Source organism: Podarcis cretensis (genome assembly GCF_951804945.1).
Source record: "Podarcis cretensis genome assembly, chromosome: 17".
Classification (NCBI taxonomy): Eukaryota; Metazoa; Chordata; class Lepidosauria; order Squamata; family Lacertidae; genus Podarcis; species Podarcis cretensis.
The window spans coordinates 40,009,364-40,023,298 of record NC_137187.1 but is presented as its reverse complement, the minus strand read 5'-3'; the positions used below and the strand labels follow the sequence as shown (position 1 = coordinate 40,023,298).

The following is a 13,935-nucleotide window of genomic DNA, read 5'->3' as shown; positions in this document are numbered from 1 at the left end:
GGGGGGGATAAATTGCCCTACCACCCTGATGACCCCCATGGTTTAGGACAGGCTTCCTCAACCTCGGTCCTCCAGTTGTTTTGAGACTACAATTCCCATCATCCCTGACCACTGGTCCTGCTAGCTAGGGATCATGGGAGTTGTAGGCCAAAAAAATATCTGGAGGGCCGAGGCGGAGGAAGCCTGGTTTAGGAAATCATCCTTTGTTGCCCCCAACTGCATCCTGGATTAGAGCATATTGTTTTTCTCTCAGAGATTGCAGGGACATGCCTTGAGAATAGAGGTGGACCCGATTTGCATAACTCTGCCCCTTCCTCCACATATTCCTCTCCCTGGATTTTCTTGGTATGATGCTCCTGTGACAGAACGGTAAGAACTTCCTTCTCCATGGCTTATGACATACATTTTGATGTCCATTGTGATGTCTGGAAGGAAATGGTCATATCCCAATACTGTACCGTACAAGCTTAGTCTCTCAGAAAATCCCCTGGGCTCAGGTTCTACAAGTTCTACAGTGAAATAAGCTGTTGAACTCGCCTCCAGTTAGATATTGAACTTGTATGAGCAGGACAGTAATTTTTATTGTTATTTTTGTGTTTGTTTGTTTTAATGTTTCTGTGGTCCAGCGCAAGTGGACTGTCCTGCATTTTCATGATATGCAGGGCCTTTCTCTTGACAGCCATGCATGCAAGGACACACACCTTGGGGAACAAACACTGCTTGCATCAACAAGTTCCACCTCAGAAGCAGTTGCATCTCAACAAGGGGTTGGCTCTTGGAGACACACATATAAAAGCCCTCAGAGAGGATAGTATCAGGAGAGGAATCCCCTTATAAACAGCTGTGCATTTCATAACCCCGCTACTTCCTTGCACTAGCCGCTCCTTCTCCTGCTGTTCATCAACCCTGGCCTGTCACAATGAATCAAAGAATCAATTTACCTCCTGACTCCCTCCATGCCTAGAATCATTTATGAGACGTCGCAGGGACCCCCGCGGCAAGCATTGCTGTAACAAATGGGGCCCCTTTCTCTTCACTTACCCCTTCTAATCCCTGCCTTGTTTCTCCTCCGTTCCCAGAGCGGTGGTAGGGAGAAGGATTCCCGGTTCCCGGGGGGGGGGGGGAACTAGGCGTTATTTCACCCTGGTCAAAGACCCAGTTTGGCACACGCCCATGTGCATTTGCGTACACACACACACACACACACACACACACACACACACACACAGGCTGAGAGCCTCAATGGCACTCCTCTGGAGTCTTCACTAGGGGCAAAAAACCCCAGCTAGCTCTCCTCCCCCCTCCCCCCGTAGCTACATCTCTCCTTGCCCCCTCCCCACATTTAGGCACTGGATGGATCACAGAAGTACAGTATTCTGACCTGGCCAGCAAGTTGGGGAGGTGACAGGTGCTTCCATCCCCCCCCCCGCTTGTAATCTGTCCCCAGCTAGTCATCTGTCATGTGTTGCACCTGAGGTATTCCATCCGTAGCTAGCATGGTTAATTTATACCATGCTCTATAAATTTGTCTATCCGTTAAAAACAACAACCTCCTTATGCTTGTGGCCATCACATTATCCTGATGTATTTTTAAGTAACTCAACTCAGTGGCAGGCTCTGTGAAAGGACTTTATCAGTGGGAAGATGGGTTAATGCTGATGGGCAGAAGGTGGGTGAAGTGAAGGGTGAGAACAAGGGGACTGGATCTTCTCTACTCTAAGGCCACTAGTTGTCAATATCTCACCTCCATTTGCTACTGCAGATGCTAAGCCCTCTTGGTAGCAGCCCCATGCTTCTAAGCATACTATTGGGACTAATCAAATGTTTACTACTAGTGGTGCATGCTATTAACTTACTACTGGGATTAATAATAATAATAATAATTTATTATTTGTACCCCACCCATCCGGCTGGGTTTCCCCAGCCACTCTGGGCGGCTTCCAACAAAGACCAAAAATACACTAAAATGTCATACATTAAAAACTTCCCTGAACAGGGCTGCCTTCAGATGTCTTCTGAATGTCAAGTAGTTATTTATCTCTTTGACATCTGATGGGAGGGCGTTCCACAGGGCGGGCGCCACCACCAAGGAGGCCCTCTGCCTGGTTCCCTGTAACCTCACTTCTCGCAATGAGGGAACCGCCAGAAGGTGCCTGGCACACTCCTGGAACTAATAAAATGCTTGCTAATAGTTGTGTAGGAAAATGGTAATGCATACCATTGGCACTAATTAAAAATGTTTACTAGTAGGATAAGATAGTAGTAGTACATCTATTAATACATCTAGTATGTTATCTGCAAACCTTGAGTTGCAATCTGGAGAAAAGGTAAAAACAACAACATGCTACTGAGGCTAAGTATGTTAAAATGGTAGGGTAGGATGGTAGCAGTACAGTACATCTATTACCATACTACTGAAGCTAAATAAAGGTTTAGTAGTAGCGTAGTAAACAGACTTAGCCTTTGTAGTATGTCATTTGCTGTAGAAAACATAACAGTAACAGAGAGTAGCAACTGAAGGAGATGACTGGATGACTACAAAGAATCATAGAATTTTAGAGTTGTAAGGGACCAGGAGGGTCATCTAGTCCAACCCCCCGCAATGCAGGAATCCTCTGCCCAACCTGGTGCTTGAACCTAGGACCCTGAGTTCCTCCACCGCCAAGGAGCCGTACTTACCGCACGCCATGCCTAGTGGTCAGTCCCTGGCCTCTTTGCCCATCTGCCTTTCTGACGCTTCTCTCCTGTGTTAAATAATAACATTATATCTGATAGAGGTGGGTGACTGGAAAAATGGACGACGTGGAGGTGGCGGGCCAGATTCTGCCTGGGCATATCCGTCAAGGCATGGGTAGGCAACCTAAGGCCCGTGGGCCAGATCCAGCCCAATCGCCTTCTAAATCTGGCCCGGGGACCGTCCAGGAATCAGCGTGTTTTTACATGAGTAGAATGTGTGCTTTTATTTAAAATGCACCTCTGGGTTATTTGTGGAGCATAGGAATTCGTCCGTCCCCCGTCCCCCCCATATGGTCCCCAAGGTCTGAGGGAGGTGGACCGGCCCCCCAAGTTTGCTGCCCGCTGCGTTCCGGGGCGCGGAGCAGGGGCGTCTGAAAGGGCAGAAGGTTGGAAGAGAGCGGAGAGATGCTCTGGCGGGAAAGGAATCGAGGAGGGAGATGCGGGAGCGAGGGGGCTGTGCCCGGTGGGGGCCAACGAAGCGCGGCCGAGACCGGGCGAGGCAGCAGGGCGGGCCGGCCCCGCTCCAAGAGCGACTGGGGCGGGCTCGGAGTCGCCTCCCCTCGCCTCGCCCCCTCCCCGAAGTCATCCATATTTATCAGGCGGCGGCGGCGGCGGCGGCGGCGGCGTGTCCCCCTCCCCTCCCTCTGGTAATCGGAGCGAAGGAGCGAGGCAGAGCAGAGCAGACGGCGGACCAGCGCGCGCGCTTCTCCGGGAGGGGACCCCGGCTGACCCCCAGCGAAGCGGGGCAAGCCGACCTCCCAGCACCGCCCCCCCCACGCCGCCAGCCATGCCCCCCGGGGGTTGAATGGGGCGCAGCGAGCGGAGGGCACCCCCAGCCTCCCTGCCCAGGGCTATGCCAGGGCGGTGGGGGGGCCGGGAGAGCGAGCGCCCCGCGCCCCCCACCTGTAGGGTCCCCATGAGCTGACCCTCCTCCCGAATTGCCAGCCGCCCCCCCCCGGTGCCGCCCCCTCCCGCGGCCTCGCCATGGGATGTAACATGTGTGTGGTGGAGAAGCCTGAGGAACAATATAGGGTCATGCTGCAGGTAAGGGGGACCTCGCGGGGGGGGGAGAAAGGGGGCGGGAAAGGAGAAGAGTTGGGGCTGGGGGGGGTGACCGGCGGGAAGCCCTTCTGGGAGTGGAGGGGAATGGGGTTGGCTGCCTATGGGGTGGGGCGGGGGCGATAAGGGGTTGCCTATGGGGGCGCGTTTGTGGTACTTGTGGGGATAAAAAGGGGGCTGGGGCTCCGGGGGGTTGTCTGGGGACAAGGAAGGCTCGGCAAGGCTGTCGAGAGTTTCCAGGGGTTCCTGGATGGTGGGGTTCGGTGGGGCGGGATGGGGTGACTGTCCTGGACGTGAGAAAGAGCCCTTTGAATGTAAGGGAGGAGAAGGGGTGGGGAATGAGGGGGGGCACTGGGGAAAGAGAAGGCGGCCTGGAATTATTGGAGGGGGGCACATCAGGGGAGGAATCCCTGATTTTCTGGGGAGGAGGTTCTGTGGCATTGGAGGGGGGTGATGCTGCAGTGGGGGAGGGGAGCAGGTAGGGGGAGGTTGCCTAGCAACTGGTCCTTCTTCAACTCTCCCCCCCCCCCATTTTCCCATGCCACACAGTGCCTGAAATAATGGGGAGGGGGCTTGTGCGAAAGAGAAGAAAGAGGAATTGGGAGGAATAGCAAAGGGCCGCTGAGGTGGAAGCAAAGGATGGGGAAGGGTCTGAGAGGGAATGGGACAGACTCACATGAGGGAGGCATTCATCCACCACCAGCCCCAGCCCCCCCCCCCATCCATCCATCCATTCATCTCCACTCACTTTCCATCCCTCAGTCCTTGTATGGTTCTGCATCTGCTTAACCCGCCTGCCCTTTCTCTGCCTGTTCAGGTATCTATTTTCAGACTCTCCCCCTTCTTTTTGTCTGCGTCAGCCCCTGTTCATTCATATCTTTCTTTTCTGCTCACTCTCTCCCCCATCTCCCCTCTCTGCCCATTTATATGTTCCATCCCTCCTGGTCTCCCCCTCCCCTCCCCAGATTACAGGTACAAAAGGCCCCTTCCCACATCTCCAACTTGGTCCTGTCAAATCTCTTGGTTGAGACTCTGGGACTCAGGGCAACAGAGAAAGGCTTGAGGGAGAATGAAGGTGGTGTGTCTAGGCTCAGGAGTGGCCAACATGGTGCCCCCCGGATGCAATCAATCTCTCCCTCTTTCTGTGTGCCTGGGCATCAGTATATTTGCCAGTGTGCATTGTACTGGCTATTGGAAATAACTGTAGGTTTACATGTTCTTGTTTGCACAGTAAAGAGACAGTATCTTTTCTTTTTGGCTTGCTTTTTAAATCTCTTCCCTTGGCGTTTATTCATAGACAGGCAGTGTACAAGTGGCAAATAAGCCTGCCATGTGTAGTGAGAGAAATAACCCCAAAGTTATGGTTTATGCTGTATAGGTTCTCATAACATCTTCGCCTACTATCCTGACACCCCTCCTACTTATATATATAGGCAATGCCATGTATATCTGCATATTCAGTAATACATATATTTACATACACAGAGAAAGCATGCATGTTTGGGTCTTCTAGACAACGGCGTAATATTGTAAATGAGTCTTTCAGATGTTGCAAATGGGTTGTTGGGAACAGGTTTGTGTTTTTTTTTAAGTACCAGATTTCTGGACCAAAGTGGGGAGGGAATTACCAGCTGGCATTTTGATGACAAAGACATCATGGAGACATTGTGGAGAAAATGCATGCATGAGGAGCCCCCATCCCACACTAAACATCCATCTCTGGAAGCACCCATCTTTCCTTTGGGCTGTTACTTGAACACTGCAACCAGTAATCTGTTGTGTTGACTAAGGAAAATGGGAGGTGACTGCTTTAAAGGTGTTTGCCTTCAAAGTTTCCTCTTCTTTTGAGCCATGTCAAATAAGTGCCTTATTTTTGCCCTGGCAGTCTTTGTATTTAGTCTACCTGTGTGCAAGGTCTACTTTGAAGGGATGTGTATGTTCTTTCATAATTCCAGTTCAGTTTTTAATAGTGGGAACCAGATTTCCTTCCAATAGGGAAGGTCAGATTAGCTAATGGTCTCATTATAATATTTTAAAGCAGGGATGAGGAACCTCTGGCCCTCCAGATGTTGCTGGACAACATCTTCTGTAATCCCTGATCCCTGGGCATCCTGGCTGGGGCTGATGGAAGTTTAACAATATCTGGAGGACCACAGGTTCCACCCCTCTGTTTTACAGAGAAGGGCCAATATTGTTATGAACTAAGCTTTTGGTTCCAAAACGTACTTATTATCTGACTGAGATAACCGGAAGTCATTCCTTTCTTTGTCTCTTTATAACAAAACTAACTAAGTGTGCATCACTATGTAAGAGGAATGGGGAGATGCTGAGCCTTGTCACATGAGAGGTGCACAGGGGTTCTTGCTGTTTCCCACCCCATCTAACTTCCTCAGTCTTTCAGGCTGAGTTTCCACAAGTGGAGGGGCAGGGACAGACCTGAAGAATTGAGGCTTCTACTGCTCCTCTGCTTTGCATAGCCTCATCTCTTGGTCACTTTGGAGAATGGCCAGGGGCCATTTACTGTATTTACCTACCTATCCTGCCCTTTATCACAAGTGATTCCAGTACTAGCTACAATAATCTCTCTCTTGTCCAGTTTAAATGGTTTTGAGTTTTCTTTGGTATGCATGCTAATTCTTCCAAGCTAAGCTGTAAGCATAGTTATTAAAATTTATCAATAGCATTTAAAGATTCATTTTGGAAATGAGGCTCTAGATTAAAATTTCTGCCATCAGGAACCTTTTCAGAAAACCTTTGCTGATTCACATTCTTATAGCTTCACTTACTAGAGTTTGCTTACATACTCAGTCTAGTGCACAGGAAATCAAGGAAGCTCAAAAGTAGAAATGCATTGACTAGACAGATTTTTGCTTATTTAGACAAGCAAATTTTAGAAAGTTGGAGGATTTTTTTTGGGGGGGGGGGTTGCTCCTGGCTGTGACAAATGTGGGTGATCAGAAATAATAAATAACAAGTTTCATGGAGAGCCAAGTAATAAGTTCTGAAATACAATATTAGCGTAAATTGTGAATTAATAATGGCTGGTTTTTAAGGGTTGCTTCACACATTCTCGTTTTAATGAAGACACTTTATAGTAGCATATGCCATAGGTTTCTCGCAGACACTTAACTTATCACTTATAGATGAAACTTCCAAAGATCACCAAGTAACATGTCCAGGGATACGTCCAAGAACTTCATTGTGAAATATTCTTACGATTATGAGGAATTTCTAGTGTCAAGTGACATTTGCCAGTTTTTATAACTTTCCATACTGTGTATGAGTAGACCATTCTTAAAGCTTTACAACTCTATCTTTGCCTTGTGAGGGAAGTGGTTGTTGTTCCTGTTTGACAAATGAGGGACAAAGGCTGTAGGATAGTGAGTAACTTACTCATGGCAAAGACAGATCTGGAACGCAGCTTTTCCAGGTTCAGCCTGGGCTCTGACAGCAGGCAAAATGCTTCTTACGCTTTGGAGTCCTGGGATTTGGGAATTGTTCCTGTCATGTTCATAGGTCATTTGTTCTCAAAGTGCTAAGAGTGATCTGTGGGGCCATTGCGAAGGGCTGTGTTTTGAGTCCCTCCCTGCCTGGGTTGATTCCACAGTGCACAGTGTTTAATCACCACCTGCTAACAGCAGCATCAAGTGTAAGACTTCACATGCATGTCTGAGCAATCACAAACCAAGTATCGCAGTCATGGAGCTTTCATAGCACCTTGTACACACGGCTTTTTCAGTGGAGCCAATTCACGTAGTTGTCTGAGTCACGAAACATTGAGTAATCAAGTGGCGAGCCGCCAATGGACATACAAACAGGAGAACTGACTTCTGGTTTCCATCCGCATTCCAGGGGTTGACGAAATAGAACTGTGATCTTCTCAGGCTCCTCCCAATCAATACAGGACATCACAGGGGAACCTGTGGCCTGCCAGGTGTTGTTGGACCAGGTGTTGGATCAGCCCAAGACAACATGACCCATGGTCAGAGATTATGGGAGTTGTAATCTAACAACACCTGGAAGGCTGTTGGTTAGTTAATTCTGACCTTATTGATACTTATAACCAGTGCTTTTTTCCCAATGCTTTTTTCCAGGGGGTTCTCAAGGTTACCGGCATCTCTTGTTGTTGTTGTTGTTGCTGTTGTTGTTAAAAGTGTGGCACTTACTGTAACAACTGCGTGGTCAGTACTGGCACCTATTTTTTCTAGGAAAAAAGCACTGGTTATAACAGACATGGGGGGGGGGAGTGGGCTGTGGATCCATATTTCTCATTGGTTGATGGTGGCTACCTACTGGCCAGCAGGGCTACCCTGTTTTATCTACTTTTGCTCTATGTTACCTTCCTTGTGCATCTTTAAAGCACACAATATGATTTTCTTGTGCTTCTTACCCTCAGATCCAGGATGTGTGAGCATGAGTAGCTTACTTAACTTGGGAGTTTATAGCCACAAGATGATAGCCAGGTAGCTTTACAGCACTGGATTTGGGGTGGTACCAGCGGTTCTGCCGCACAGGATGCTGAACTGAAAGGGTTAATAATAATAATAATACCAAAATCAAAATCATATGGGTACCTACTGAGAAGAGCCATAAAAAGCAACTGTACCAAAAGGAATTATTGTGAAAATAACTAATTTTGTACAAACTTTGTCCTCACCTGGGGCTCCATGTTACCAAAGTCTACCCCTGATGGCTTTTTAAAAAGGAGGCTTTTAAAAACAGGTTATTAGAAGAGAGGCCTAGCAAATGGTTATTAGCTATGATAGCGAAATGTTCAGTCAGTATATTTTTGAATGTCAGGCATCAATGAGCGATGTTGCTTTCACACTCTGCTTTTGAGTTTCTCAGAGGCATTAGCTTAGCTCCATTTGAAGACTCAGATAAGCCTCCTGTCACCATTCTGACCTCAGGAGACTCACTAGGACAACTTTTGTCTAGTATGATGGTTGTCTGTCTCTGGTAAAGGAATTTTTGCAAATACAAGGCTGACTGGTGAAGTATTTTCCACAAAGGGCATACATATTGGTACTTGTGGCTTAAGAGTGTCATAGTCTGAGTAGAGGATTTAACTGCTTTATTGAGGATGTCACAGAGAACTTCTCTGAAGTTGTTGCATAAAGAGATGTGATAGAGAAATGCCTGGTGCACGGGTTCTCTGAGAAACTCAGTTGGATGAACACCTCATACAAAAAGACCAAAGACAACAATGAAATCACATGCAAACTAGGTTAGACACATAAGACCAAGCACACCTGTAGAAATGCACGCAAAGCAGGTGAGATATAAACCTAGTGACATAAATACAGTATATGCCTTGTCTAAATTTGAATAGTTACATAATCAGTGCCAGACACAAAGAGAAATGGACAAAACAGGGCATAGCTCCTTTTATCAGAAGTCGATGGGATGAAAATAGAACCATAAAAGTGTGTAAATACTGTTCCTCTTGCAATACTGGCTAAACTCTTCTGTGTCTCTGTGTGTGTACACATACACACATTGCTCACACCAAATAATTACTTTTCCAGACAGTTCCTTTGCAGACACTTTCTGTATGGACACCCACACACCAAGACCAGACAAAAACAGAGATCTAAATATAACACACAAACACACACCCCAATAGTAGTTACACATGCAAACAATGCCATATGTCTACAAAGTCACAACTGCTATGATTCCTGAGATTTCATAGGTGCTACTCCATACAGGGTTACATTTCTACACTCCAGACCCAACCACATTTCACACAAAAATAATTAAACGCCTTTTCACCACCACCCCTCGCTTGCACGCTCTCTGCTGCAGTGGGACAAGGCTGCGCATTCTAACACTGGTCACCAGCCAGAGATTCTTGCAGAAAGGGGACTGGGGGAGCTTTTGGTCAGAGCTAGGAGGAATCATAAAATATAAGAAGCGCCCAAGGCTTCAGAGAATACATTAGAGAAAAGGCTCTCCAGGAGGCTTATAGAGTCGGGATCTGGAGGGAGGGGGAGAGGCGGGGAGAGTTGCTGGAAAGGCAGTTTGGGAAAGATGAAGAAGAAAAGAAACACACAAAGGGAAGCTGTGGGAACCATCTGCTGAAGGCCTGAGGCTGGATCTCATTCCAGACCTGCCTGCAGGAATGTGATTAGCATTTGTTATAAATTCCTGCAGGGTCTTCCTGAGGCAGAGAACATCTTCCTCATTCCCACCCACAGCCCCTCCCCAAACCACCAGTCTAGGGTCTTCGTTCCAAGCTTTTAAACATGCAGCCTCATTTCTCCACCTTATAGCCCTTTGGATTCCTCATCATCAGTTTAGTGTGCCCACCCCCCCTTCTCAGTTATTTTCCACTCCGGCCCAAAGCTCTCTCTCTCTCCAGTTCTGGGGGATGACCCTCCATTTGAAGAGGCAATCCATCTGCTGTCCTGGTGGCTCCCCCCACCCCATATTTCATAGTGGAAGAGGAAATGGGAATTAATGATACCCTTGACTTTGAGGAGAGGGAGTGGGGAGGAGATTTGCTCGGCTTTTGATCCCCTTTCCCCATATTTTCCTTCTCCCCAGCTGCAGATGCCTGTATCAATCACTCTAGTTTCCATGGCAACTGCAGCTGCAGTGATGGAGAAAGAGAGGGAGACGCACACAAGACTGTGCAGCAAAAGGCAACACAATACACAGAACTGCTCTGCACATTGTATGAGGGCACACACTGTACAATGACGCACCTATAGATGCATCAACCCATGACGCATAATGAAGTGGTGGTTGTGTAGGTTCCCACAATAGCTACAGTCTGTTGAGTTACGTGTTGAGTTACGTGCATTGTGCATACAGGAAACTGGGCGTGTTGTCATGGACCTTTGGCGAGACAAAATGGACCCCAAACTGCCAGGGTTTGGATTAGGTAAGAGTTTGACAGCCAGTATCAGATACTGTACTACCTAGTCTGGGGACAACCTGAATGACTTTATTTCCCCTTCAGGTTCCCATCTGGAAAAGAGGAGTGATAAAATGGAGATTAAATAAATGTTTGAATGAGGGGTAGTGGAACATTTCATGATCCTTACGTACTGATACTTGAGAGCATCAGGGATGTCTTGGGTATTTGCTTGTGCTGAGGCAAATCACACAACTGTACAAGGGTGGTTTTTTTCTTCGGGTCTTTAATTATGTATCAGAAATTCAGCAGGTGAAATATTTCCTAAGCTTTAGACAGAAATGTTCAGAAATGATACACTGACTGAATTTCTTCTTATCTTGCTGCTGTTAAGAACTTAGGCACAATTCCATAAATTTAAAAAGCTGGCAAGTGTATCTAAAGGCATAGGTGATCCACTGTGCCATAGCCTTAGGGTTGCTCGTGCTATTGCCACAATTATTCTATGAGCTGAAGTACTTGGGCTTAGCTACATAATCAGCTAACCTGGGATAGCAACCCTCTACTTTGTTTTGGCCTCTAACTTGCTTCTATAATTGGGGGCAAATCAGCAACTGAAGTGAGGTTAAAGGCAAGGATCAAGTCAAGGGCTCTGGAATCTCTTCCACCAGGCATGCAAATGCTGAACAGAGTATAGAGTTCTCCGCAGACAAAATTTAACTGAGTGGTCCAAGATAGCAGGGATTCAAGTCCAAAATGCACCCTGGCATTCTTTGTCTATGTGTAAACAGAGACTTCTGCCTCAGGGGATAATAATAACCCTGTGACAACCTTTGAAGCAATCTCTGAATGTGTAAGCAAGTCCCTTATCTTATTTTACTGCCACTGCTGTAATGGCTTTTTTACATGATCAGTTATCCTGTGACAACATCCCCTGAAACAGACTCCAATTTGTTTACATGCTCATGAGGCTGACAGTAACCCCTGGCAAGATTGGGGCCCGTTGCCTCATCGCATGTCCTGGAACAAAGCAGTTGTGTAAACCAGCAGTTTCAGCCTTCAAAAAGGCCCTCCCTGTGCTCACACCTATCCTATAGGGTGGGCAGATGGAAGGGAACACAGAGTTCCTCCTGCTGCACCTTTAATAGATGTGCAGAAGAGGGAAATTTAGCAGGTATGACTTCCATCTTCCATTTTGTATAAAGGTGCAGGATCATTCTTCTCCTCTCTTCCATCTGGCCACCCTAGGTGATGGAGCCCTGAGGTCATGGAGCAGAGCAGGGGTAGCCAACATGGTGCCCTCCAGATACTGTTGGACTGCACCCTCCCACAATCTCTGGCCATGCTGGCGGAGGGGGGTGGCAGTTTGGAGCACATCAGCATCTGGAGGGCACCACATTGGCAATCCCTGGTGTAGAGACTGTATCATTTCAAACTGTGTGTGTGTTGGGGGGGTCCTTTTTTCCATATTCCCTCCGTCTGGGGGGTGGAATCCTCCCCACCCTCTCGCCTATCCCCTGCAGCACATCAGGGAGAAGGATTGTGTCCCAGTCTGCTCCTGCCTCGATTAGTTTTCCATTTGTATGGAATTTCTTAGAGGGGAGTCTTTGAAATTTTGGTGTGCCGCTCCCCACTGTGCTTGAAATCATTTACATTGGTACAAGTCATTCTCCTACTTCAGGATTTTGATACCTTATTCTTACTTTGTACATATTGGCCAGGCTCAGATGGCTTGAAACAAATTCATGGAGGACTGATTGATTTATCTGCAAAGATTTATAGACCGTCTAATCCTAAAACTCTGTAAATGGTGTACACAAGTGCTGTATCAGTGATTGTCCACTGTGATTGCTAAACAGAAGCTCCATGAAAGAGCCGCACCAGTGGTACAAATCTCAGGTTCAGTCCCTGCAAATAGGGCTGGCCCTGGAGAGACGCTTCCTGTCAGTGCAGACAATACTGACTGGTCTGACTTGGTATAGGGCAGCTGCCTATGTTTCTGTCCATCTGAATACCAGTTGGTGGTAAACAAAGGAGCAGGTTTTCCCCAAGATGGCCTGCTGTTCGGCTCCAGCTAGGCTTCCAGCCAGATTTTGTGGCAGAATTTCCTTGCCATTTTTTTTTTTTATCTCAGCACTTGGCTCTTGGTCCTTACTAGGTTTTAGGCCTGGTTTGGTACCAGAATAGAAAAACAGGTACCTTTAAATGGCCCAAAGTGTTCAGGGAGGAGGTGTGGCAGGACAAAATATGTAATTCCTTAGGTGGGTAAACTCATATTGAGTAGGCAAGTGTCACTCGTGTTACAACAATCTTGAGGTTGCTTTTGCTGCCACAGACTTACAGGTAGTGTTAGAAACTCAGATATATAAGCTAATCGCCAAATGGCACGTTAAACAAAGGCTATGGTTGCCACAACAGAATGTTTAGGCACCATCTTTTTTTACAATGAAATTTATTATTATTATTACTATTCATTTTGTTTATATACACCTTTATATTTTAAATAGAAAAATATCAAAGTGCTTTACAACAAATTAAAATATCAAATAAAGCAATCCAGAATAAAACAAATTTAAGCTTCAAGGAAGATATTTCAGATCCTTCTCCAAGAGACATTTTGCTTTCCCCATATTTATTTACCTACCTAATTTATACACCTGCCCCATAGCAGAAATACCCTAGGAAGCCAGTCTGGAGTAGCAATTAAGAGTGTCGGACTAGGACCTGGGAGACCAGGGTTCAAATCCCCACTCAGTCCTGAAGCTCACTGGGTGACCTTGGTCCAGTCACAGCCTCTGAACCTTCCTCACAGGGTCGTTGTAGGGATTAACCAAGGTGGGGGGTGAACCATGTACTCCTTGGAGAAAAAGGTGAAAAAGGTCAGATATAAATGCAATAAATATGCTCTTCCGCTTATCTGCTTAAGAAAGCTGGAGAGGCCAGTCAGGTGGAGATGTCAGATCTCCACATGGTCACAACTGGAGCTCTGCCAGTAGCAAAGCACACCTGGCGCCTGGGGGATTTCTGACACTGCTTACAGGGCTATCCCTCTGGAACCCCTGAGGTTAGTGATGACAGAGGAACCTTGCCAGAAGAGAAGTTGGCAGTCCTAGACATGAGTAGTAGGTCTGTCATATTTTCTGGAAGCACCCCGTGCCCTTAACAGCTGCATGGTAGACAACAATTATTCAAGTTTAAAACTGGCCATTGTCTGGCATGAGAAGAGTGTGGCTTGGATCACTGAATGATTGAGTAGGCAAACAAAATAGTTGTCGTTG

The 13,935-nt window shown here is 47.0% G+C and overlaps 1 protein-coding gene across 2 annotated transcripts in view; it reads left to right on the top strand.

Annotated features, from left to right (window-relative positions):
* The first annotated feature begins 3,427 nt into the window (after nt 1-3,427).
* Nucleotides 3,428-13,935, top strand: part of PDZD4 (PDZ domain containing 4) — a 32,902-nt gene continuing 22,394 nt past the window's right edge. The window contains exon 1 of one of the 2 annotated variants that reach the window (XM_079958705.1): nt 3,428-3,780. In XM_079958705.1, the coding sequence (XP_079814831.1) occupies nt 3,721-3,780 (60 nt within the window). In that variant the 5' untranslated portion in view covers nt 3,428-3,720. The remainder of the gene's footprint in view (nt 3,781-13,935) is intronic. The other variant, XM_079958704.1, reaches the window with a different exon arrangement.